Source organism: Neofelis nebulosa, chromosome 17 (assembly GCF_028018385.1).
Source record: "Neofelis nebulosa isolate mNeoNeb1 chromosome 17, mNeoNeb1.pri, whole genome shotgun sequence".
Lineage (NCBI taxonomy): Eukaryota > Metazoa > Chordata > Mammalia > Carnivora > Felidae > Neofelis > Neofelis nebulosa.
This window is the reverse complement of record NC_080798.1, coordinates 17,452,064-17,479,723: the sequence shown is the minus strand read 5'-3', so window position 1 is coordinate 17,479,723 and position 27,660 is coordinate 17,452,064. Positions and strand designations below refer to the sequence as shown.

The 27,660-nt window shown below is 37.8% G+C and overlaps 1 protein-coding gene across 3 annotated transcripts in view; it reads left to right on the top strand.

The window, feature by feature from the left end:
• Positions 1 to 24,100, top strand: part of ZNF260 (zinc finger protein 260) — a 117,670-nt gene extending 93,570 nt beyond the window's left edge. Inside the window, exons 1-4 of one of the 3 annotated variants that reach the window (XM_058709455.1) lie at positions 4,562 to 4,993; positions 5,546 to 5,711; positions 7,473 to 7,686; positions 17,868 to 24,100. In XM_058709455.1, the coding sequence (XP_058565438.1) occupies positions 18,337 to 19,566 (1,230 nt within the window). In that variant the 5' untranslated portion in view covers positions 4,562 to 4,993; positions 5,546 to 5,711; positions 7,473 to 7,686; positions 17,868 to 18,336 and the 3' untranslated portion in view covers positions 19,567 to 24,100. Of the gene's footprint in view, positions 1 to 4,561; positions 4,994 to 5,545; positions 5,712 to 7,472; positions 7,687 to 14,190; positions 14,203 to 17,867 lie in introns of those variants that run through there. The other 2 variants (XM_058709454.1, XM_058709456.1) reach the window with 2 other exon arrangements.
• Positions 24,101 to 27,660: the final 3,560 nt, after the last annotated feature.

The window sequence follows — 27,660 nt, the reverse complement described above, 5'->3', positions numbered from 1 at the left end:
ATCAGAATACACATTCTTTTCAAGTGCACATGGAACATTCTCCAGAATATGTCACATATTAGGCCAAAAAACAAACCTCAACGAATTCCAAAAGACTGAAGTCATACCATGCATGCATCTTTTCTAACTACAACACTGTGAAACTAAAGTGAACCACAAGAAAAAATCTGGAAAGACCACAAGTACATGGAGGATAAATAACATGCTACTAAATAATGATAGGTTAATCAGGAAATAAAAGAAGAAATAAAAAAGTACATGAAAATGAAAACAAAACAGTTCAAAATTTTTGGGATGCAGCAAAACCAGTTCTAAGAGTTCTAACACAAGTTTATAGCAATACAGGCCTATCTCAAGAAGCAAGAAAAATTTCAACCTAACCGTACAACTAAAGGAGCTAGAAAAAGAATAACAAACAAAACCTAAAATCAGCAGAAGGAAGGAAATAATAAAGATCAGAGCAGAAGTAAATAATACAGAAAAGTAAACAGTAGAACAGATCAATGAAACCAGGAGCTAGTTCCTTGAAATATCAATAAAATTGATAAACATCTACCCAGACTTATCAAAAAAAAGAGAAAGGACCCTAAATAAATACAAATAAGAGAGGAGAAATAACAACAAATGGCACAAAAATACAAGAGAATATTATTAAAAAATATATGCCAACAAATTGGACAACCTAGAAGTAATGGATAAATTCCTAGAAACATATAACCTACCAAAACTGAAGCAGGAAGAAAATTTGAACAGACCAATTATCAGCAATGAAATTGAATCAGTAATAAAAAACTCCAAAATAAACGAAAGTCCAGGACCAGATGATTTCACAGGCCAATTTTACCTAACGTTTAAAGAAGAATTGGGGCGCCTGGGTGGCGCAGTCGGTTAAGCGTCCGACTTCAGCCAGGTCACGATCTCGCGGTCCGTGAGTTCGAGCCCCGCGTCAGGCTCTGGGCTGATGGCTCGGAGCCTGGAGCCTGTTTCCGACTCGGTGTCTCCCTCTCTCTCTGCCCCTCCCCCGTTCATGCTCTGTCTCTCTCTCTGTCCCAAAAATAAATAAAAAACGTTGAAAAAAAAAAAAAATTTAAAGAAGAATTAATGCCTATTCTTCTCAAACTATTCCAAAAATCAGAAGAGGAGGGAAAACTTCCAAATTCATTCCATGAGGCCATCAATACCCTGATACCAAAAGCAAATAAAGACACCACAAAGAGAACTACAGGCCAGTATCTCTGATGACCATAGATGGAAAAATTCACAATAAAATACTAGCAAACAGAACCCAATAATACATTTAAAAAAAACATTCACCATAATGAAGTGAGATTTATTCCTGTGTTGCAAGTGTGATTATATATTGCAAATCAATCAACGTGATAGAGCACACCAATAAGAGAAAAGATAAGAACCATATGACCATTTCAGGATGCCTGGGTGGCTTGGTTGATTGACTGTCTGACTTTGGCTCAGGTCAAGATCTTGCAGTTTGAGAGTTCGAGGCCCACATCAGGCTTACTGCTGTCAGCGCCAAGACCGCTCTGGATCCTCTGCCCCCCTCTCTCTCTGCCCCTCCCCCGCCCCCCCACACAGACACACACACACGCACACACACATGCGTGCGATCTCTCTCTCAAAAATAAACTTTAAACAATAAAAAGAACTATATGACCATTTAAATAAATGCAGAAAAAGCACTTAACAAACTACAACATCCACTCATGATAAAAACTCTCACCAAGGGCACCTGGGTAGCTCAGTCAGTTAAGCATCCATCTTTGGCTCAGGTTATGATCTCGAAGTCTGAGTTCGAGCCCTGCATCAGGCTCTGTGCTGACAGCTCAGAGTCTGGAGGCTGCTTCGGATTCTGTGTCTCCCTCTCTCTCTGCCCCTCCCCCGCTTATGCTCTGTCTCTCAAAAATAAATAAACATTAAAAAATTAAAAAAAAAAAAAAACAACTCACTAAAGCAGAGAGAACATACCTCAACATAATAAAGGCCATATATGAAAAACTCACAGCTAACATCATCCTGAGTAGGGAAAAACTGAGAGCCTTTCCCCTAAGGTTACGAAGAAGACAAGGTTTTCCACTCTCACCACTGTTACTCAACGTTAATACTGGAGGTCCTAGCCACAGCAATCAGACAACAAGAAAAAATAAAAGGCATCCAAATCAGGAAGAAGTATAACTTTCACTATTTACAGATGGCATGATACAATATATAGAATACCCAAAAACTCCACCAAAAAACTGCTAAAACTGATAAACACATTCAGTAAAGTGGCAGGGTGCAAAATCAATCTACAGAAATAGGCTGCATTTCTACACACCAATAATGAAGCAGCAGAAAGAGAATATAACAAACCCATTTACAATTACACCAAAAATAATAAGATACCTAGAAATAAATCTAACCAAAGAGGTGAAAGACCTGTACTCCGAAAACTTACAGTTTTACAAACACTGTTTTATAAAAGTGTTATAAACACTGATGAAACAAATTGACAAAAGAAATGGAAAGACATTCCATGCTCATGGACTAGAAGAGCAAATATTGTTGAAATGTCTATGCTAGTTAAAACAATCTACACATTTAATGCAATCCCTATCAAGATACCAACTCAGGTGGGGTGCCTGAGTGACTCAGTCAGTTAAGCATCCAACTCTTTTTTTTTTTTTTTAATTTTTTTTTTTCAACGTTTTTTATTCATTTTTTGGGACAGAGAGAGACAGAGCATGAACGGGGGAGGGGCAGAGAGAGAGGGAGACACAGAATCGGAAACAGGCTCCAGGCTCCGAGCCATCAGCCCAGAGCCTGACGCGGGGCTCGAACTCACGGACCGCGAGATCGTGACCTGGCTGAAGTCGGATGCTTAACCGACTGCGCCACCCAGGCGCCCCTAAGCATCCAACTCTTGATTTTGGCTCAGGTCATGATCTCACAGTTTGCGAATTCAAGCCCCACACCAGGCTCTGTGCTGCAGCACAGAGCCTGTTTGGGATTCTCTCTCTCCCTCTCTCTGCCCCTCCCTCGCTCTCTCACGTTCTCTCAAAATAAATAAATAAACATTAAAAAAATACCAATAGTTTTTTTACAGAACTAGAACAAACAATTCTAAAGTTTGTATGGAACCACAAAAGACCCTGAATGGCCAAAGCAATCTTGAAAAGAAAAGCGAAGCTGGAGGCATCATAATTCCTGACATCAAATTCTATTACAAAGCTGCAGGAATCAAAACAGTATGGTACTGGCACAAAAACAAATACATAGATCAACAGAATAGAAAATCCAGAAATGAATCCACAACTGAATGGTCAATTAATCTTTGGAATATCCAATGGGAAAAAGACAGTCTCTTCAGCAAATGATGTTGGGAAAACTGGAAAGCAACTTGCAAAAGAATGAAGTGGACCCCTTTCATACAGCATACACAAAAATAAATTCAAAATGGATTAAAGACCTAAATGTGAGACCTGAAACCATAAAAATCCTAGGAAAGAGCACAGGCAGTAATTTCTCTGACATATGCTGTAGCAATTTTTTTCTAGATAAGTCCCCTGAGGTAAGGGAAACAAAAGCAAAAATTAAGCATTTCAGAAATAAAGAGAAAATACCAAGGCACCTTTAACATAACTTTTCATTATCACAACCAGTATTTCCTCTTCCAATGGACAGCTCTCTCGAAGACGAATCAAGATGGGGAAGGATATAACAGACCATTCTTGGGGCCCAGATGACAAGGTCAACTGGCTCCATTTGCTCCTCCACATCAGAGCTTGCAAATCAATCTCAGGGTCAGAGAGAAGAGTCAAGGTCTTTACTGTCAAGGCTCACAGCCGTCTTGTACTCCCACACATGACTATGTGTGACACAGTCACCAACACAAATCTCCCCAAATTCATACAGTCTCACATCCACCACTAGACACAAAGTAACACCTTCAATCACAAACACAACACCTTCCGACCCTCCCCACAGTCATAATACCCACGGGAGCTCATTCACAAAGCTCTCTACCCTTGTACACAAAGTGGAATATAAGGTCACACAGTCACAACCGCATACTCACTACGGGGACACACAGTCACAGGTAACCCATATCCATACACAGTATTACACACAGTAACACAGACTCACAGTGGCATAATGAGCTAATCCTCACCGGCACACACGGCATCACACATATTCACAATCACACATACACATATCACTGGGACAGTAGCGAAATTTCACAACTGCCCCTCCTCAGCCCCTTCTGCCCGAATAGACTTAATACTCAGGTCTCCCTCCCGACGCCGGGGGCTCTGGGCTTTGTCCAACCTCGGCCTTCTCTGAAACGTGTTAGTCGCCCGGCCGAACCCCTAAGAGACCACCACAAGCTAGCGTCCAAACACAACTCAGCTCAAAGCTGCCAGCCGCGCTGAGGGAAGGAGCGGCGAACGCGGTGCCTCCTGGGGAATGTAGTTAAGCGCCACACTCGCGACGAAGATGGCGCCCGGCTCGAGCCCCGCCAAAGAAATCCCCGCCCCTACCCACCCTGAGGCATGAATTGCGGCCCAGTGTTTCGGCGCTCCAGGGGTAGGTAGCCTTGCCCCTTGGCTCCTACTTGGAGTAAGCCCGGCATGCCTGAACTGAGTTTATTATAACCCAAGGCACACCACTGCCCTCTCCCAAAGGTAAAGTTAACACAGGTCGAGTATTAAACTGAGTCCTGAGACTCGGTCTACTTACACTCCTCCCCTCACCAGGGAGACACTCCCACAAACTCTGGCGCAGAAAAGAAAGCGCGAAAAAGCTGACTCGAACCACCGAAACTTATGGGAAATGTAGTCCGCAGTCAGAAAAGTAGAGGACCGGCCAATACCGACAGATTCTGTCCGGTATTGAGCCGGGGCTTGACGGAGCCCAGGAGACCTCTGGGAGTGTTAAACCAGCCAAGGAGTGCGCAGGCGCAGACTTTCTGGCTCGCCATGGTCGTCTTTGTCTGCTGGTGAGTTTGGTTTCGGCTTCGCGAAGCGCAGATCTGGGCGTGGGACCTGGGTTTCTGGGCTCGGAATCTGGTCAGGGAGGCTGTAGGGGAGGATTCTTGGAGATTGCGACATGGCTGGAGAGGCTAAAGGGGAGGAATCGCCTTCTATGACGTGCATTGTTCAAAGCCTATGTGGATGGGGGCAGGGGTACTGGGGGAAACTGGGGCGGGACCGCGGCGGGGTGGGGGTGGGGGTATGACGGAGTGTATGAGATTGTTGTAGAGGTACCACTTGTGTGAGAACTCTGTGGTTCCAAGTGTGTGAGAATGGATGGCATTGTGAGCTTTATGGGGTAGTAACCTCAACCTCACTTTTCTCGTTTCTAAAATAATTAATAAAGATGCATCTTTCTGGAGCATCCGTTTTTCTGAAAGAAAGGAAAATGGCTAAGATATAGAGATAAGTAATTTTTAAAGCGATTTTTATATAAAAGCAGACTCATTGTGCAGTAGAAAACAAAATTAGTATTAACAATTTTTTTAAGTAAACATTTCCGGAAAACTTGTTTCTAGATGTCTAGACTCCCCCTATGTATTGACTCAGTTCTTTGGAGGAACTTTGGTGAGGCCAATTTGAAAAGCCCTGGACTAAGGAAGAGCTTTAAGAGCTAGTTTCCACTAGCGTAGACAGCACAGAATTGGGAAGGATGATGTCCTGTCTTTGGTTCAGAGATGTCAGGTAACAGATTTAAGATTCTCTTGTTTCTCAGTGACATGGCAGTGACTCGTAATTTGACCAGGTTTTCCCCAGACCAAAGGTTGGCCTTTGTAAATGTAGCGAAACAAATTTTCTTCTAAAATGACGCTTCCTTCTAGTATTGTATCGCGCTTAATATATTTTTCAGTAGAATGAAAAAGAACCATGGTACAAAAATGCATATACACAAATAATAGCTTTGGTACATACAAAAAGGTAATCAGTAAATAGTTATGAAGACAGTAATTACAATAGTGACAAATCAGATAAAACACCTAGGAATAAATAAGAAATGTATAAAAATCTATATGAAGATTATTCTTTAGTGTTAATGAAAGACCCAAAATAAGACTTGACCAAATGGAAATACATATCTTACATTTTAAAAATCTTCAAGCTATTTTGTGAAGAAAGTGTGCCTGTTTGGTGCAATATACTACTTTTTTAGTGGGTGGGAAAAAGAATGTGTATTCATAGGTGCATGAAGGAACTTTTATGTATATGAAGATTATTCTTTAGTGTTAATGAAAGACCTTTTGAAGTTTACCCAGAAAATAACGGTTGTCAGAGGAGGGAGATGCAATAGTTAGGGCAGGGGTAAGAATCACAGTTTTGCTTGCCTGTGTTGTATATTTCCATTTTTAACGGAGGGAGGGATTCAGTTTCTGTGTTCAGTCTATTACTTTCCAGATGTTTATCACTGCCTCATTCTTGAATGTTTCCTTGACTTCCATTACACTACTCTCATTTGTATAATTCCAGTCAAAACCAAGGAATAACCTCCCCCTCAAAAAAAAAGCTCCATTAGTGACTTAATGTTTCTGTTTGTCCCTTAGCTATTAGTGTTCCTAAGTTTCTGAATTATCTTTTTTTTCTTTTCCCCCTCTAAGAACAAAATTCCACTGCTGTGGCTTCACTTGACAGGTGACTAACAAATGTCCATTCGTAGTTGAGCTCTGTCCAATTTGCTAATGGACACCTCCACCTTGAGGCTACACCGGAACTTCACGCTCTTTGTGTCCAAAATGTTAATTCTGGTACCTCCACCTCCTATGGTTTGCCTCCATCCATTCCCCTTTGCATCACCTGTTTCATCAATTAGTAACACTGTCCAGCCAGATTTTAAGCCTCTTATATCTGAGTCGGGGAAGAGCTTCTGAGTAATTTTGACTTTTGTCATTCATTCTCCATTACATATTGGAGGCCTAGATTTTATTTTATTTTTTTTCCCCTTAATGCTTATTTATTTTGAGGGGGGTAAGTAGAGAGGCAGAGGTAGAGGGAGAGAGAACCCCAAGCAGGCTCCATGCTGTCAGCACAGAGCCCAATGTGGGGCTCCATCTCACAAACCATGAGATTATGACCCGAGGTGAGATCAAGAGTCTAACACTTAACTGACTTAGCCACCCAGGCACCCTGACAAAAATGTTTTTATTGGGGAAAATGATATTCAAAACTGTGACTCTTTAATCAGGAGCAAGGCCACAAGTGACACTTGCACAGGTTGTGATTCTGTAGAACTTTAACAATTCAGTCTTGTAATTTCTCTGTATAACCTAAATTCTGAAAAATAAATAACCTAAATTCTGTTTCCCATTCCTGAAATGTGTGGAGGCTTTAAATGGCATAATGGGTTTGGCTGAGGATGCAAAGTGTAAATGCTCTTTTTCAATGTGCTCATGTGTATGTGTGTGCTCCAGCTTCTAAGCCAAAAGGTCATCATTACTTTGTTCTTTTTCATAGACCAGCTTCCTTGTGCATCCCCAGGAACTGCACTTCCTTTACCCATCAAATCCCTTAAGGATCCTTTGGTCTCAGCATGAATTATGGGATTCTGCTTTGACCCTCAAGAGTAATGTCCAAGTCCTGTGTCACTGTTTAGAAGTTTAAAGACACCAGTTTAAACAAGAAGAGCAATGAATAACTGAGGAAGAAATGTAAAGGAGGTGCTTTCCAGGTGAGTAAGAAGGAACCCAGAAGGATGAATGGGATAAAGATTCATTGTTATTTTTTTATGATATATCTTTTTTTTTTAACGTTTGTTTTTGAAAGAGAGAGTGTGCACATGGGGAGGGCAGAGAGAGGGAGACAGAGGATCCAAAGCAGTTCCACATGGACAGCAGAGAGCCTGATGTGAGGCTTGAACTCAAACCAGAGATCATGACCTAAGCCAAGGTCAGATGCTTAACCACCCAGGCGCCCCTCTTATAGTTACTCAACCTGCGACCTCTGAAAAAACTTTTGAGGCAAGTTTTTTTATAAGCCCATTGGAGTAACAGTTGCTGGGAATTCTTTAGATACCTAAATAACATTTCCAGATTCTCTTGCTTGATCATGCTCTTTTTTTTTCTCAGATTTTGGGGGACTGCTTGCCCCTGTAACCTCTATTCTGGATGCTAGCCTCTTTACTTCATTTGTAGTCTCAATTTTATAAATTTTCTAGCCTAAATATTGTGTTTTCCTTTTCACTAACATTTTATTTCTCCCCACTTCCATCTTAGAGTTGAATATTACCCCTTATCATTATTTCTTATTCCCTTCCTACCTACTATCATAGCACAACATTTCTCACTCTCTTGCTTTTTAACAATATAGCAGGCTGGAAATTAGTGCTGACTTCCTACTAGTTCACACTCTGTTACTCTTTAAAAATAATACTATCATCTTTAAAATCCAATACATATACTTAATAGGAAATTAAGGGGCGCCAGGGTGGTTCAGTCGGTTAAGCATCCAACTCTTGGTTTCAGCTCAGGTCATGATCTCGCAGTTTGTGAGTTCGAGCCCTACATCAGGCTCTGCACTGACAGCTCGAAGCCTGCTTAGGATTCTTTCTCTCTCTCTCTCTGTCTGCCCCTCCCCCACTTGCTCAATCAGTTTCTTTCAAAAATAAACAACAACAAAAAAGTTTTTTAAGAAAATTAAAGAATGGTTCCTCAATCCTGGCCCTCGGTTCTCCATTTCTGTTCCCCAGAAGCAGCCACTATTAAATGTGCTTTCTTTTTTTTTTTTTTTTTTTTTTTTTTTTTTTTTTTTTTTTTTTTAAATTTTTTTTAACGTTTTTTATTTATTTTTGGGACAGAGAGAGACAGAGCATGAACGGGGGAGGGGCAGAGAGAGAGGGAGACACAGAATCGGAAACAGGCTCCAGGCTCCGAGCCATCAGCCCAGAGCCCGACGCGGGGCTCGAACTCACGGACCGCGAGATCGTGACCTGGCTGAAGTCGGACGCTTAACCGACTGCGCCACCCAGGCGCCCCTAAATGTGCTTTCTTCTAAATGTTTTTATGAGTACACAAGGAGGCTTTAACAATGACATGATTTGACTATGACAAGAATACTGTTGTTGCTGTGTTGAGAGAAGATATATAAAGAGGCAAAGGCAAAAGTAGCAAGAATAGTGAGGAGTCTATTAAATAATACAGGGAAGACATAATGTGGCTTAGACTTTGGTGGTCCTAGTGAGAATTATGAGAAATGGCCAGATGCTGACTGTATTTTGAAGATAAAGCCAAGAGGATGTGGAAACATAATGGGTGTGTTACCTAGGAGAGAGTTGTTCAAGGGTTGAGCTCAAGCCTTGAACAACTGAGAAAACAAGGTTGTTATTTAACGAGATGAGAAGAATTTGGGAGTTGGTTTGGGAGAACAAGGGTTTGATTTGGGGCAGGGTAAATTAGATCCGTATTAGACATCTAAGTGCAGATTTTGAGTAGCAAGTGGTTATGTGAATCAGTTGAGGAAAGAGGTCCAGTCTAGTGATTAAATATTTTCAAAATATATATCAGAATGCTCAAATGTCAACCAAACTCTTAAATGTATTCTGTGAAAATGGTGACGTGTTAGAGCAGGAGTTGGCAAACTACATCCTACTATGTATTTTTGTAAGGAGTTTTACTGAAACATGGCCATGTTCAGTGCATCTCGTCCATTCATTTTCTTATTGTCTGTTACTACTTTCATGCTACGGTGTCCAAGTTGAGTAGGTATCTACAGATACATGATATTGTAAAGCATTAGACAGGACTAAAAAGTATATCAATCATGGTAAAGCTAAGTGACTATAATAAACCCCAAAATGTACTGGTTTAAGGAATATAAGAATTGATTTCCTGGTCACATAACAGTTATGTGGTGAGTAATGAAGATTTGCATGGTAGCTTTGGTCTTTGTGATCCTTTAAATGATCCAGATTTCCTCCAGGTTCTGTTGATCATTTAGTTGTGGTTGAAACGGGTCAACAGTGCATCCTAGTTCCACCCAAGTAGAGAAGGGAGAAATGATCACTGTAGGGCAAGAGGCCAGTAAACTTTCTGTAAATGTCCAGATAGTAAATACTTCAGGTTTTGTAGGTCCTAGGATCTCTGCTGCAACTACTCAAGTCAGGCATTATAGCACAAAAATAGTTTCCTTAGGATTAGAGTATTTTGACTTCTATTTTGAAAATATTTGGGTGGGGGGGCACCTGGGTGGCTGAGTCTGATAAGCAAGCAGCTTAGTTTCGAAACTAAGCTGACTCTTAGTTTCGAGTCAGGTCATGATCTCGTAGTTTGTGAGTTTGAACCCTGCATCAGGCTCTGTGCTGCCCATGCGGAACCTGCTTGGGATTCTCTCTCTCTACTGTCTCTCTGCCCCTCCCCCACTTCCGCTATCTCTGTTTCCCTCAAAATAAATAAATAAACTTTAAAAAAATATATAAGATGTGTTAATTACCAAGATGTCATTTCTGTGTTTTCTTTAGTTAGGAATATAGTGGGCTAAGTCCTGATCTGTTCTACATCATACTTTTGCAAATATAATGAATTTAAGAATTGGAAAATTTTAAATAAATGTTATTACTGTCATTTGTAAAAGTTTAGTAAATTCCACATCTTGAACCATCTACTGGGGTAATAAAATAACAATGGTCTCTTTTTTTCTATATCTACTTTACTGTTTAGGTTTCTTGTCTTTTCTGGTCTCAGTTTTCATAGGTAATATTTGGTTTTCAAATTTGTTTGTATGGAGGTGAGCGAATAATCTCTACAGTCCTTTTCTGTCTATGGTTATTTCCAAGTAATCATTTTTTATTTTTATAATTTTGCTGTTATTCCTCTTTAGTTTTTCCCTAAGAATCAACTTGTGGATTTATTATTTCAAATTTTGTTTGTAATAATTAATTTTTCTTATCTGTACTTTTTTTTTTCTTACATTTACTTTTCCTTATTGTAATTCCTTGGTTTGAATGCTTATTTTATTGTTATTTCTTTTTATTTTTTTTAAAGTTTATTTATTTATTTTGAGAGAGCGAGCTCACGCACACAAGCAGGGGAGAAGCAGAGAGAGAGAGGGAGAGAGAGAATCCCAAGCAGGCTCTGTGCTGTCACTGCAGAGCCTGATGCAGGGCTAGATCTCAACGAACCATGGGATCATGACCCGAGTTTAAATCACCCAGGTGCCCTATGTTATTTCTTTTTAGAATAATGTAAACATATATGTTAAAACTTACCCAAGCATTTTTTTCAAATGTGTTCTATAGGCTCTGATATACATTGTTTTTGAATTTTTCTGAATATTTCTGAATGTTTTGCAATTTATTTTAATTTTATCTTTGACCAAAGTGTTTGTTCAAGCCAGTATATTTTGAAATTTACAAGTGAGGGGTGCTTGGGTGGCTCAGTCAGTTAAGCATCCGATTTCAGCTCAGGTCATGATCTCACGGTTTGTGGGTTTGAGCCCAGCATCAGGCTCTATGCTGACAGCTTGGAACCTGGAGCCTGCTTTGGATTCTGTCTCTCTCTCTCTGCCCCTGCCCTGCTTGTGCTCTGTCTCTTTATCAAAAATAAACATTAAATTTTTTTTTTAATTTGAATTTTACAAGTGAAAATTTCCTTTTTTCTAATGTTTTTTTTTAATGTTTATTTATTTTGAGAGATAGAAGTGAGAGAGAGTACACGTGCACATGCACACAAGCAGGGAAGGGGCAGAGAGAGAGAGCTGAGAGAGAATCCCTAGCAGGCTCTGTGCTGTCAGTGCCAGAGCTTGATGTAGGGCTCAGTCTCATGAACTGGTGAGATCATGACCTGAACTGAAATCAAGAGTCAGTCACTTAACCAACTGAGCTACCCAGGCACCCTGTTTTAGATGTGTACCTTACAGAGAGTTTAGGTAGGTTTTATTATGTCAGTTGTTAAACCTTTGCGTGTGTCAAAATCATCTAGAGGGCTTGTTAAATACAGATTGCTAGGCCTTACCTGCAGGTTTTCTTGATTCAGGAAGTGTGTGTTGGAGCCTGAGAATTATCTGTATGAGCCTGTCATAGTCTTTTTCTTTTAATAGTTCTTTTTTTTCTAGTTGTATTTGTTGACAGGAACAGTATGGTTAGTATTGGTTCTTTTATTTAATATTATGTGTTCTGTTTTAAATTTGACCTCATCTTTTTTATCCTTTACTATAGGATCTTTGATTTCCTTGTCTTGAGTACATATGCCTTTCCTTCTGAAAATAATGGAAAGTTTGTTATATTTTATTATAATAATTATTTTGTTATATTCTCTTGGTTGCCTTTATATTCATAACTTTCTTAGTCTTCGCCTTCCATTTCTTCAGGTACTATACTTTACTCCTCACTAAGGAATGACGTATATTTTATACTTTAGTGTATTTTTAGTCTCCCTCCTCTCTTTCCCACACTGTTGATAATTGTGATTATTATTTCAGTTTTAAATAGTATCAGTTGTACCCTTCTTCCCTCCCCATTCATATATATGAAATTATTTGCATCTTCGTCTTTGATTGTGCAGTGAGCCATCTATCAAAGTCCTATCTATCATTTACCCTTGGGCTTCATTTTTATTAAAATGTCCCTTCATTATCACTTTTAGCCCAGTATCTCTAATCTTCTATTCCCAAAGCATATTATAGTTTCCAGAGCAACTTGAATTCTAAGTATATGCTCTCTTACATTTGTATTTTTCCCTTTCATGTTTAAGACCTACATTGAAGCTCATTGAGACAAAAGCTGGTATTTTACCCTTGTTATCTGCAGTCTTGAGCACAACGAAGATGATTAACAAATAACTGGTGATTGTTGTAGAGCTTCAGGTGTGGAAAGATTTACTTTTTCAGCTTTATTGAGGTATAATTTCCATAAAAGTCAACCCCTTTAGTATATTATTTGATAAATTTGGTAATTGTATACAGTCATAAAACCAACACCAAAACCAACATATAGAACAGATCCATCAACAGTTCTTTGTGCCCTTTTGCTGTAGAGCCGTACCCCTCCCCCATCCCTGGTGATCACTAATTGGCTTTATGTTACTAGGACTTGCCATTTCTAGAATTCATATAAATGTAGTCATTCACTGCATAATCTTTAGCATTTAATTTCTTTGATTTAGTTTTACATTTTTGAGATTAATTCATGTTATGTATATGAATATTTCATTTTTTATTGCTGATTATTATTATAAGTATGGATATAATTTGTCATTGATAGACATTTAGATTATTTCCATTTTTGACTATTATGAACATTCATATACTAGGTCTTTGTGTCAACATATATGTTCATTTTTCTTTTTTTTCAACGTTTTTTTTTTTTTTTTTTTTTATTTTATTTTTGGGACAGAGAGAGACAGAGCATGAACGGGGGAGGGGCAGAGAGAGAGGGAGACACAGAATCGGAAACAGGCTCCAGGCTCCGAGCCATCAGCCCAGAGCCTGACGCGGGGCTCGAACTCACGGACCGCGAGATCGTGACCTGGCTGAAGTCGGACGCTTAACCGACTGCGCCACCCAGGCGCCCCTATGTTCATTTTTCTTGAATAAATGCCTAGAAATGGGATTGCTGCACAGAATAAGTATATATTGAACTTTATAAAATACTCAGATTATGTTCCAAAGTAGCTGTATCATTTTTCATTCCCACCTACAGTTTTTTGAGAGATAGTTGCTTCACATTCTTACACTTGGAATGGCAGTTTTTTAATTTTAGCCATTTTAATGGGTGTGTAATGTATCTCACTGGGATTTTAATATGCATTTCTGATCACTAGTTTGGATGAACGTCTAATGTACTTATTGGCCATTCATATATCTGATTTTGTGAATATCTTTTCTAGTCTCTTACCCATTTTATAAATTAGATTACCTTTTTTTACTGAGATTTAGGAGTTCTATATATTTTGGATATGAGCCCTTCATCAGTTTCTACCAGTCTGGCTTTTCTTTTTTTTAACTGTGTTTTTGAAGGGCATTAGTTTTTTATTTTGATTAAGTCTACCATTTTTTCTTTATAAAAGAAATAGTTTTAACACTTATGTTGAGGTCTTTAATTCATTTTGAGTAAATTTTTGCCTATGACATGCAGTAAAGGTTGAGGGTTTTTGTTTTCTAATTTTAGAAATTATAACATTGATGTGAGCGACAGTATATTACTAGAGTCAGCTCTTACAATGATTTATAAGAAAATGAGGAGGCATGCATGCAAGTCTTGATCTCAGGTTTGTAAGTTTGAGCCCCATGTTGGTTGTAGAGATTACTTAAAAATAAAATCTTAAAAAAAAAAAAAAAAAGAAAAAGAAAATGAGGATAAAAGTTTGAGAGGGACAGGACAGATCAGGATAACATTGAAGATTTGCAGCCAGTAGAAAACATTTATAAAAGAAAGGATTGAGAGTGAGGACAAGACAAGAGCTCTTCACAAAAGAAGAGCTTTGGTGCCAGTCATTTCAGGCATAATGATAGAAAGAAAACAAATGAAAACTGAAATTGATGACAACGACAGTTTCTATATCTAGAAATGATAGTATCAATAATCAAAACACTGCAGTAAATCAGATTTCAAGGCAAAAATGGCTGTTTTCTGGCCTATTTTACTTTTTTTCATTAATATGTACTTTGCTGTTTAGCCATGTGAAACTTAACTGAGACTAGATAAAAAGAGTACTATCTATAGTTACTATACGATTATAGATTAATTCAGGTTAAAAGGCTCAGGTCTTCAAGGACATCTCTGCAGGTATAACACGTAGGGGCTTTTAAAAGTGAAATAGGATTATAGTTATGCTTGCACCATCCTTCGTCACCCACAGTTCCTCCTCCACATAGGCAACCACTTTCAACTCAATAAACTGGTGTTTATTCTCACATTTTATACATCTATTTTACCTACTTTTGATTTAACCATTTTACAATATTATCAGCTTGGGGGTGCCTGGCTGGCTTAGTTGGTAGGGCGCGCGACTCTTGATCTCGGGTTTGTAAGTTCAAGCCCCACTCTGGGTGTAGAGATTACTTAAAAATAAAATCTTTTGGGGTGCCTGGGTGGTTCAGTCAATTGTGGGTCCGACTTCGGCTCAGGTCATGATCTCCTGGTTCATGGGTTTGAGCCCTGCATCAGGCTCTGTGTTGATAGCTCAGAGCCTGGAGCCTGTTTTGGATTCTGTGTCTCCCTCTCTCTCTTCCCCTCCCCTGCTTGTGCTTTCTCTCTCTCTCAAAAATAAATAAACATTAAACTACATTTTTTTCTTTTTTAATTTCTTTTTAATTTTTTTTTAATATTTATTCATTTTTTGAGAGACAGAGAGAGACAGAGCATGTGTGGGGGAGGGGCAGAGAGAGAGGGAAACACGGACTCCAAAGCAAGCTCCAGGCTCTGAACTGATAGCACAGAGCCCAATGTGGGGCTCTAACCCATGGACCGTGAGATCATGACCTGAGCCAAAGTTGGACCCGCAACCGACTGAGCCACCCAGGTGCCCCTAAACTACATATAAAAAAATAAAAATAAAATCTTTTGAAAATAAAATCTTTTATACATACATAATTTTATATATTATATGTATATAAATATATATATGATCAACTTGTTAACATGAAAGATGGGATTTAGAAAATTTCCTGTATTAATTTTTTTTTTTTTTTTTTTTTTTTTTCCTGTATTAATTTTTCTTCATATTTTCTCTGGAACTCCTTTAAGAGATCTTGAACCTCTTAGACGCCTCCACTAACCCACTAATTTTCTAATCATTATTTCTTTCTCCCTTCTTTCCATTCTTCCTTTTTTTTTTTTTTTTTTTTTAATTATTCTGGGAGATTTCCTGGAATTTTTTCCCCTAAGCTGTTGAATTTTTTAGTTCAACATATTACTTATTTGCAAAAGCACTTCAGTATAGAACTCTGTTGATAGGGGTGCCTGGGTGGCTTAGTTGGTTAAGCATCCGACTTCAGCTCAGATCATGATATCTCAGTCCATGAGTTCGAGCCCCATGTCGGGCTCTGTGCTGGCAACTCAGAGCCTGGAGCCTGCTTCAGATGCTGTGTTTCTCTCTCTCTGCACTCCCCCATTCACACTCTGTCTCTCTTGCTCTCAAAAATAAACATGAAAAAAAAATTAAAAAAAGAAAAAGAACTCTGTTGATATTTGTGTTTTCAGTGCTTCTGTGATACTAATTACAGTATTGTTTATGTGTGTGTTTCTTTTGTTCCTTTCCTTGTTTTTTCCTATTTGTTTTGATCTAGCTTTCACATTAGGGCTTTCATCATTTTTTTGTGATCTTTAGCTCTATGTTAAAATTTAACATTGAGGTACCAGAAACACTATTGTAATCTTTGTGCGTGGTTGGGGCTTGTAAAATGGTGGGCTTCACTATGCAGCATTTAGTCCGATATCTAGATGATTCTTCTAAATGACTCCAAATGTGAATATCTGTAAGTGTTTTCATGACCTTTTCATTTTTTCAGTAAAGAACCCTCCCTGGGTGCCTGGGCGGCTCAGTTGGTTGAGTGTCTGATTTGATTTCAGCTCAGGTCATGAACTCATGGTTTGTGAGTTTGAGCCCTGCATGGGGCTCCGTGCTGTCCATGTGGAGCCTGCTTGGGATTCTCTCTCTGCCCCTTGTGTGCCCTCTTTCTCCCTCTCTCTCTCAGAATAAATAAAAATAAGGAAGGAAGGAAGAAAGAAAGAAAAAAGAAACCAACCCATCTATTGTTTGACACCACCAACCACCAGCATTTCTAAAGAGCAGCAGTAGAAAGGGGTTGGAACCCTATTCTACATAGGAATTTTTACTCCCTCTTTTCAGTATCTACTTTGCCTATCATCACTAAGTTTGGAGGCTCCTGGTTATACTTTGGATAATAAATTCCTATGTCCTTCCAGTTAGGAGAATTAGGTACATAGGCTGCTGCTTTTATAATCATTTTATAAGTTCCACCTTCTACTCTTACCCAGTCACTCCAGTTATAGAGCCTTTGTGTTGACAGCTGTATCACAAATTACCTTGCTTCTAGGTAGCATCCTCTTTTGCTGGCTTTTTATTTAAGCCACTTGATTCTGCTGTTAATTTGTAGTTCTTTATTTGCTTTCCTTTCAAAATTTCCTAAATCTTTTCGTCCACCGGTGTCTTCTCAACCTCTGCAGTGTTTATGAGTATATTCCCTTCATCCTCGTACTATCATTTGAATGGAGTTTCAGGAAGATACAGAATAAATATCTTATTTAACCATATGTCCTCTTTAATAATTCTGTTTATTTTTTATCCTTTCATCTTAGGCTCTCCCAATCTTATGTGTTTGTTTTTTCATCCTGTTTGTTACCTGTTCTTTATATTTTATTTTACTGATTTATAAAATGCAAAAGTTACATTTAAAAACAGTTTGAGCAGGGTGCCTGAGTGGCTCAGTTGGTTAAGCCTCCCAACTCTCGACTTCGGCTCATGTCATGATCTCACAGTTCATGGTTTCGAGCCCCACATTGGGCTCTGTGCTGATGGTGCAGAGCCTGCTTGGGATCCTCTCTCTTTCCCTCTCTCTCTGTCCTTCCCTGGCTCGTGTGCACACTCCCCCTCTCTCTTTCTCAAAATAAATAAACTTAAAAAAATAATAAAAATAAAAACAGTTTAAACTACATGTTCCTGTGAATGTTATTTGTATTTAAGCTTTCTTTTTACTGTGGGACTAGGTTTGAAATAAAGAGTCTATTTTACAATACCACATTTAAAAATTTTTGTTAAAAATACTGGAAAAAATCACAAGTGTTAGTGTTGATGATGATGATAGCCACTTTATTGGATATTTACTACATGCTAGGCACTAAATATTTTACAGTTATTAGCTCTTTTCAATGATGATTTTGTTTTTATTCCCTTTTAGAAAAGGTCTGGGAAATTTATAAATAGATGAAGACTCATCATGGAAGACATGAGAGTTAAGTCTTATCTTTCTCCATGAAAATATAGTTTAGAAAAAACCGAGAAAACCTGGGCATAACAGAAAAGTATTTCCTTTGAGGACAGATGTTGATTCTTTACGACTACATCTCTATGTATGAGACTCAGTTTAAGAGAGTTCAGAACATAATTTATACTCAAATATAAGTGAAGCTAAGAAAGAACCATTAAGAATACAATTGATATTATATGTTTCATCCCAATCTGTAATTGTCTAATCTCAGGATAAGCAATGTAAGTCTTTCATCATAAATTCAGCTTCATTAGATACCTGAGAATTAATACTGGAGAGAAACCTATGAATTTGGTGAATGTGGAAAAGCTTTCATCTATGTCACATTGTCAAGAAATACTGAAGAATTCTTGTTGGAAAAAATATCTGCGTGGTAAGAATGTTGGAAAGCCTGAAGCCTGAAGCAGATCTCCTTCAGCATGATCAAATTCATACTAGAGAGAAACCTCATGAATGTAATGAATGTGGAAAAACCTTCAGCCTGAAGGAAAACCTCATAGAGCATAAGAAAATGCATACTGGAGAAAAATCACATGAATGTACTGAATGTGGTAAAGTATTCTCTCGAGTCTCATCCCTTACTCTACATTTGAGAAGTCATAGAGGAAAGAAACCATATAAATGTAATAAATGTGGAAAAGCCTTCAGTCAGAAGAGAAACTTCCTTTCTCATCAGAAACATCATACGGGAGAGAAACTCTATGAGTGTGGGAAAGCTTCTATTCAGATGTCAAGCCTCATTAAACACCAGAGAAATCATACTGGAAACAAACCCTATGCATGTAAGGAATGTGGAAAAGCCTTCAATGGCAAATCATATCTCACTGAGCATGAGAAAATCCATACAGGAGAGAAACCATTCGAATGTAATCAATGTGGAAGAGCCTTCAGCCAGAAGCAGTACCTCATTAAACATCAGAATATCCACAGTGGAAAGAAACCCTTTAAATGTAATGAATGTGGAAAAGCCTTTAGCCAGAAAGAAAACCTGATTATCCATCAAAGAATACATACTGGAGAGAAACCTTATGAATGCAAGGGGTGTGGGAAAGCTTTCATTCAGAAGTCAAGCCTTATTAGACACCAGAGAAGTCATACAGGAGAGAAACCCTATATATGTAAAGAATGTGGGAAAGCCTTCAGTGGCAAATCAAATCTCACTGAGCATGAGAAAATTCATATTGGAGAGAAACCCTATAAATGTAATGAATGTGGAACAATCTTCAGGCAGAAGCAATACCTCATTAAACATCACAATATTCATACAGGAGAGAAACCCTATGAATGTAATAAATGTGGAAAAGCCTTCTCTCGAATCACATCACTTATTGTACATGTGAGAATTCATACGGGGGATAAACCTTATGAATGTAAAATATGTGGGAAAGCCTTCTGTCAAAGCTCATCTCTTACTGTTCATATGAGAAGCCATACAGGTGAAAAGCCCTATGGTTGTAATGAATGTGGAAAAGCCTTCTCTCAGTTCTCAACTCTTGCTCTGCATATGAGAATCCATACTGGAGAAAAACCTTATCAGTGTAGTGAATGTGGGAAAGCTTTTAGCCAGAAGTCACATCATATTAGACACCAGAGAATTCATACTCACTAAAGCTCGATAAACGCCTTGAATTTAGGAAAAGCTTCAGCAAAACTCAGACTTAATGGTATACCAGAAATTCATTTTATAATAAAGTGGCTTGAATGTGGAAAATACTTCAACAAATCAAAACTTAAATACTAACAATTTTAATAAGTATCATAGTTTAAAAACCTATGCTCCCAAAACTCCCACAGCAAACATTGTTAATGATGTACTTTTAGGAGCAATCTCATTGAAGTAAGTATGGATCCAGTCATGGACACTAAGCAGCATGGTTCTGGAAGGCTTACCTGATGCATTAAGACAAAGATATGAGAGGTATAAAGATTTTAAATTAAGAGACAAAATTGTCATTTTTAAAATTTTTTGCTACAGATGTAATCAAAAGTATTTGTTCTTGATGCATTCATAGAAATCAAAGATTGGGACAGAATATTGTATTCAGAAACATGCATGCCTTTATGGGGAATTGGTAATTGATAGAGATGATAACAAAAGTTGGTAGGGGAATTATGGATGATTCAAAAAATGGTCTCAGGGTAACTGATTCTTCATGTGGAAAAAATATTGGATCTCTGCCATAGTAATACATTAAAGAATTTATTATGAAATCCAAAAGTATTGTAAAGACCAGAATGCAAAAAGCAAAACTTGGTAACATAAGAATTTTATAGGAGAATGTTTTTAAAACCTCCAGTAGGAAAGAATTTCTAAAATAGATTCCAGAACACACATTCTTGAGTGTATATGCATATACCCAAGAAACTGATACATGTACTTAAGTTAGGGAGTCATGTATCTTTATGTTCATTGCAGCATGAATTACATTAGCAAAAAATTGGAAACGTGTGTTGCTTGTGAAATGGATAAATACAATGTGATATAGGCACACAGTAGAATATTCTCTAGTAGTTAAGTATAACAGATTATATATATAAATAGAAAGACCTGAAAAATCATGTGGCGTGAAAAAAATGAAGAGATCAATATGTTATAATCGTTAGCTCTGTGAATTTGAATGAAATCAACACTATTATTAAGCATTAGTTATGGAAGAACGTTTTTATGGAAAACTGAAGAAACGATTGGAAGGATACACACTCATTTCCCAAAAGTGATTGCTTCTAGAAAGAAAGGTAGCAGAAAAGAAATGGGACCAAGCATGGTTGTTAAAGGATATTTCAGTTTTGTATCTAAATACCATCATTAAAAAGAAATAAAGATTCCAACTAAATATAACAAAATGTTAGTTAACTCTGGGTTGTGGTAATATATGTGTTCTATTGTTTGTGCTATCCCTGAAAATTAAAAAAGATAAAGATAGGAGTAGGAAAGTTGTACATGCAGTACATGTAATAATGGACTCACAATCCCAGGCAGATGCTACTATTTTATAGAAAATATTTCTAAAATCATACCTTTATTAGAAGTTATTTTTTTTAATTGGATGGTAGCTTAAATTATTTAAATGTACTCTTGCATGTCACATCACTAATATGTGTGGTCTCAGAAATTAAAGCATGATTCTGCAATAGGTTAAGTGGGTTACATACATTTAAGAATCATATGATTTAATAATACTGGCACAGACTTGATACTACTAAGAACCAGTTTTTACTGAAACATCAGAAATTTTAAGAGTCCACATAACTAGTATTAGCATTAATAATTTGAGATTTTTAAAATGAAGAAACCAAATTACTCTTAAATTTTTAAATATGCCACTGAATAAAACTTCAACTCTTGCATTTTACCTTCAATTTTAACCTCAGACATTTTTATTCTCTATTCTGCCAGATATAATTGATAGATCCCCTGTTTGTTTGTTTCTTTGGTGAAAATGGTGCTAAAAGAGATCTGAGACCTAAACAGTATTGTTTTATGTGAAGCAAATCTTTTTGCCAATTTTTGTTTACTTGATCCCTTTCCACAACAACTTGACACATAAAGAGTTGTTAGTGCTCTTTTTGAAGTGATAAAAATGAGTATGCAATATTTAAACCTTAGGCATATGTCAAATATATCAATTTCTTTTAAATACAAAATAATGAAATGCTAATTAAACCATAGTACTACACCACTTATTAGCAGTTTTGAAGATTGGTTTTAAGATTATAAATTCCAGGGGTTGTTTATGTGTTTTCATGAATCTAAATTATCCTCTATTTTCTTCCATTCTTCATTAAACAGTCCCCTTGTATTTCTTAAGTGTTTTGCCCTTCCATTTGTACAGCTTTGAAGTCACCAGAGCAATTTAGAACTCTTAATTCAGACCAAACTAGGAAGATTACCTTTTGGTGCCTGCAGTGGGTTGGTGCCAAGGTGCAACAATGATTACGATAGTCAGAGTAAGATGAGTAACACCTGGGATACTGTATACTGTAAATTTACTCTGATATTCCCTACTGATTCAACTTGTTGCTAGTTATTTGCCACCACAAACAACCCTACAGTAAACATTTTTTTTTAACATTCTTAAAATCAGACCTTAAATTTCAGATATTTTTATTTCTGAGGCAAAAGATTGTTAGATTAAAGGACATATACTATTTTTTAATTTTAATAGATAATATCGGTCATTTTCAGAAACACATCTTTCCTCTAACCCTGCAATAGATGGTAATATACTACTTAAATTTATGTTTGTCTGATGAGCATACACCTCAACTGCTCCTAGATTTGCTGCTTTGTAAACTTTTGCATTGTTGGCTCATTTTCCTATAGGATTATTTATCTGTCAATTTTGAAGACCTCTTTATATGTTAGACGTTAGGAATTTGCCTAATTTTTGTCATAAAAATATTTTTCCATAAAAATATCTTAAATTTCTGTGTAATCGATATGTATTTTTTCTAAGCTTATGGATTGGTTAAAAAGATACTTTAATCTCTAGATTGTATATGTAATTTTTCTTAGGTTTTCTTGCAAGTTGTTTATTGTTTACTTTTTTCAATATGTAAATATTTAATATATCTAGAATTTATTTTTTAACGTCCTATAAAATGAAGATTCATTGTTATTTTCTTCCAGATGGGTTTCCAGTTATAAGCACAACTTGTTAAAATAACCCATCTACTCAGCAGTCAGTCACATAGTTCTGACACCAATCTGCAGTGTCCACCAACAGCAATCACAGATTTGAACTGGCAATCAAAAAAACAGAATAGGCTTTAACCCAACATTAGGTTTATTATTAGCTTTGTCCTGATCACAACAACAACAACAAAACCACCTTTACAATACTGCAACTACCCAAGCAAAGATAGTTTCGAGGACCTATGTACTGCTGAAGGGAGAAAAGGTCAGAATGGGTGCAGTTCACCTAAGCCCTGGGAAACAACGTTCTCACCCAGGATATCTTACTATAACCCACCACTGCATCTGCATGGTGTACCCCCATCACATGGGGCACACCCAGTTGTAAGACTGAAACCCACTTAAGCACAGGGAAGCTGCTACCTTGTTTTCCCAAGACTTATGATACCTTAGTCATATAGGCTAGCCATGTCTTCATGCCAATTCACAGCTCTTCCCTCATCTAGGTACAGGATACAAATGAATCTACAGTAGTATTTTCTTCAAGGAAACTGGTATGAAGGCAAATCTAAGGTTCTCTTTCTACACATGGGTCAGTAGGAAAGGCCTGTTGTTTTTACCAGTACCATCCTTTTCCTATTTAACTGACTCAGTTATGTGATCCTTTAACCATATGATCTTTTCTTCACTCAACTGAAACTGCCTGTAGTTTCACTTGTACCAGAACCTATTCTGTATTTTCATTTCACTAATTTATTTTTCTACTTCTATACTAATACCATATTAACTGATAAACTGATTTAACACTAGCCTTACTGCATTTTGATACTGCATATTAGACCAAGTCCTCGCTGTTTTTCATAGTTTTATTGGCTATTCTAGTTTTCTTTCTATATAAATGAAGATGGTGTTCTCAAAATACAAAAACTCTTTGATAGTTGGAATTACATTAAATTTATATATTTATTTTGAGAGAAATGACATTTTTTATTTTAAGTCTTCCTGACCCAAATTGTAGTGTGCCTTTGCATTTCTTCAAACTATGATCATGTCCTTCAGCATGAGGGTTCTGAACAAAGTAATCTGAATGCCATCCCTGCTTAATATTATATTATAGAAAAAGTTTGTTAGTTGGGTGAATAAGAAAAATCCCTATTATGGACTAAATGTTTGTAGCCCCCCAGAATTCATATGTTGAAGCCCTGATTTCTATTGTGATGGTGTTTGGAGATGGGGCTCTAAGTAATTGGGTTTGGATTAGGTCATGAAGGTGGGACACTCATGATGGGAACAGTACCTTTATAAGAAGTGGGAGAGAGATTATAAGAACATAAAGAGATTTCTTTCCATTTGTATACACAAGTCCTGTGAGTGCAGGACTTCTTTCTGTAGACAGAAAGAAGCTGTCTACATACTAGGAATTGGACCTTCACAGGATTTGCCAGCACTTTGATCTTGGGATTTCCCAGCTTCGATAACTGTAAGAAATAAATGTCTGTTTAAACCACCCAGTCTATGGTATTTTGTTGTAATGCCCAAGATAAGACAATCCCTTTCCTGCTTAATTCTACTGGGCTCCTAATAAATGGTAAAACAAAAAGCACTTTTCATTAGGAGAGTAAAATTCCAACTCCCATTATTAATAAGGTCTATAATTTTAATTTAAAATTGTTTTTAACGTTTATTTTCGAGAGACAGAGACACAGTGGACTACAAATCCACAGAAATCTGGGGCAAGACATGGATAGAGACACACAATAGATAATCCACAGCCTGAAGGAAAAGCTAGGGTAAGACTCAGGGAAATTAGGGTATTCAAAATCAGATGTATATATGGGGGATTTAGAAAGGCATACACCTGCCCATCCAAGAAGCATACTAAAGAAAGACCTGAGAAGACAAGATTCACATCCAGATAATCCCTAAATTCAGAGAAATCCTAGATAAATTGTAAAGGAGTATCCCAACACAGAGCCAATCAGCAAAGACTACAAAAGATGATGGTTGTGTGGTGGTGTTCTTTTCTTTCAGTTCCCAGCATTCAAAAAACTGTCAAACTAGGTAAAAATGGGTTCCAGTTCAAGATGGCAAAATAGGGAAGAACCAGTAGAATTCGCCTCCTGCTAGGACACACTGACATACAGCTACATATGGAGTAATCGCCTCAAAAAAAACCGTAAAGGCTGGCTAAGGGACAACTACACATTGGGCAAACAAAACCACATCAAAGAATGTAGGAGAGGCTGAGACAATCTCACCATAAACCTCAGCCCTAGAGTGGCAACCCACAACTGGGAGATAACTCAAAACCTGGAGCTTCTACGGGGAACAAGGAATTGAATGTCACATCGGGCAACTCCACTTTTAGGATCTTCACCTGAGAGATGAGCTCCGAAACATCTAACTTTTAAAACCAATGGGGATCACATCCTGAGACCCACAAGATTGTAGCAATCTGGAAGACAGCTCTCAGGGGCAATCATGTCCAGATATAAAAAAAAATTTTTAATTCTTTTTATTTTTTTTTCTTTTTTTATTTTTTAATATATGAAATTTACTGTCAAATTGGTTTCCATACAACACCCAGTGCTCATCCCAAAAGGTGCCCTCCTCAATACCCATCACCCACCCTGCCCTCCCTCCCACCCCCCATCAACCCTCAGTTTGTTCTCAGTTTTTAACAGTCTCTTATGCTTTGGCTCTCTCCCACTCTAACCTCTTTTTTTTTTTTTCCTTCCCCTCCCCCATGGGTTTCTGTTACGTTTCTCAGGATCCACATAAGAGTGAAACCATATGGTATCTGTCTTTCTCTGTATGGCTTATTTCACTTAGCATCACACTCTCCAGTTCCATCCACCTTGCTACAAAAGGCCATATTTCATTCTTTCTCATTGCCACGTAGTATTCCATTGTGTATATAAACCACAATTTCTTTATCCATTCATCAGTTGATGGACATTTAGGCTCTTTCCATAATTTGGCTATTTAAATTCTTTTTAGAAACCTCCATACTGTTTTCCATAAGTGGCTGTACAAATTTATATTCCCACCAACAGTGCACAAGGGTTCCCTTTCTCACATCCCTACCAACATTTTAGTTTAGTGGGTTTTTTTTTTGTTTTTTTTTGTTTTTTTTTTTTTAGTAGCCATTCTGACTGGCATGATGTGATATTTCATTGTGGGTTTGATTTGTATTTCCCTGATGATTAATAATGAAATTCAGCATAAACTCAAGTAACATATGATCCAGCAATTAGCCTTCTGGATATTTATCCTAAGAAAACAAAAACACTAACTCAAAAAGTTATATGCAGCCCTGAGTTCACTGCAGCATTATTTACAAGAGCCAAGGTATAGAAACAACCTAAGTCTCCACTGATGGATGAAGAGATAAAGAAATTGTGATATATGTGTGTATACACATACATACATACACACAACAGGATCTTATTCAGCTATAAAAAAGAATGAAATCTTGCCAGTTGCAACATGGATGGATCTTAGGGCATTATGCTATGTGAAATAAGTCAGAGAAAGACAAATACCATATGATCTCTCTTATATGTGGAATCTAACAAAAAAAAATCAAAAACAAAAAAAAAGCTAAAAATAAATACCAAGCTCTAAAATAAAGAGAACAGGTTGGTGGTTTCCAGAGGTATGGACAGTGGGGGTTGGAGAAATGGAAAATCTTTTTTGTTTGTTCAAATGAATTGGTTAGGGGTGCCCAGGTGGCTCAGTTAAGCATCCAACTTGGGCTCAGGTCATGATCTCACAATTCATGAGTTCAAGCCCCGCATTGGCCTCTGTGCTGACAGCTCAGAGCTTAGAGCCTGCTTCAGATTCTGCGTCTTTTTCTCTCTCTGCCCCTTCCCCACTTGTGCCCTGTCTCTTTCTCTCAAAAATAAACATTTGGGGCGCCTGGGTGGCGCAGTCGGTTAAGCGTCCGACTTCAGCCAGGTCACGATCTCGCGGTCCGGTCCGTGAGTTCGAGCCCCGCGTCAGGCTCTGGGCTGATGGCTCGGAGCCTGGAGCCTGTTTCCGATTCTGTGTCTCCCTCTCTCTCTGCCCCTCCCCCGTTCATGCTCTGTCTCTCTCTGTCCCAAAAAAAAAAAAAAAAAAGTTGAAAAAAAAAGAAAAAAAAGAAAAAAAAATAAAAAAAAAATAAAAAAAATAAACATTTAAAAAATGAGTTGGTTAAAGAATGAATAAATAGATGCTATTTACATCTGTTAATTTTACATTAATAGAGAAAAAAGCTAAAATTGAACTAAGGAAAAATATCAAGTGGTCACATGTGACAAGAAACAGTCTATGCAAAAATAGTTTAGAAAAGTATCAGATTACACAGTCTTCAACAATCAAAAATAATGAACCTGGAGAAAGGGGGACAATCTAATTTCCAGAATTAACATTTTATAACAGTGCCCAATTTTCAACATAGAGCACAAGGCATTGAAAAAACTGGACATGACTCATTCAAAGGAACAAAATAAAAGAAATTATCCCTGAGAAAGCCCAGTCATCAGACTTATGAGGCAAAGACTTTAAAACAACTGTCTTACAGCATACCTGTAAGCATGCAGCTCTTGATCTTGGTGTCATGGGTTCAATCCCCACATTGGGCACAGAGGTTACTTAAAAAAATGAAACATGGGGCGCCTGGGTGGCGCTGTCGGTTAAGCATCCGACTTCAGCCAGGTCACGATCTCGCGGTCCGTGAGTTCGAGCCCCGCGTCAGGCTCTGGGCTGATGGCTCGGAGCCTGGAGCCTGTTTCCGATTCTGTGTCTCCCTCTCTCTCTGCCCCTCCCCCGTTCATGCTCTGTCTCTCTCTGTCCCAAAAATAAATAAAAAACGTTGAAAAAAAAATTAAAAAAAAAAATGAAACAACTATCTGTTTATTCAAAAATTTTTAATGTTTAGTTATTTTTGAGAGAGAGAGAGACACAAAGCACAAGCAGGGGAGGGGCAGAGAGAGAGAGGGAGACACAGAATCTCAAGCAGGCTCCAGGCTCCAAGCTGCCAGCACAGAGCCTCATGCAGGGCTCGAACTCAAACCGTGAGAT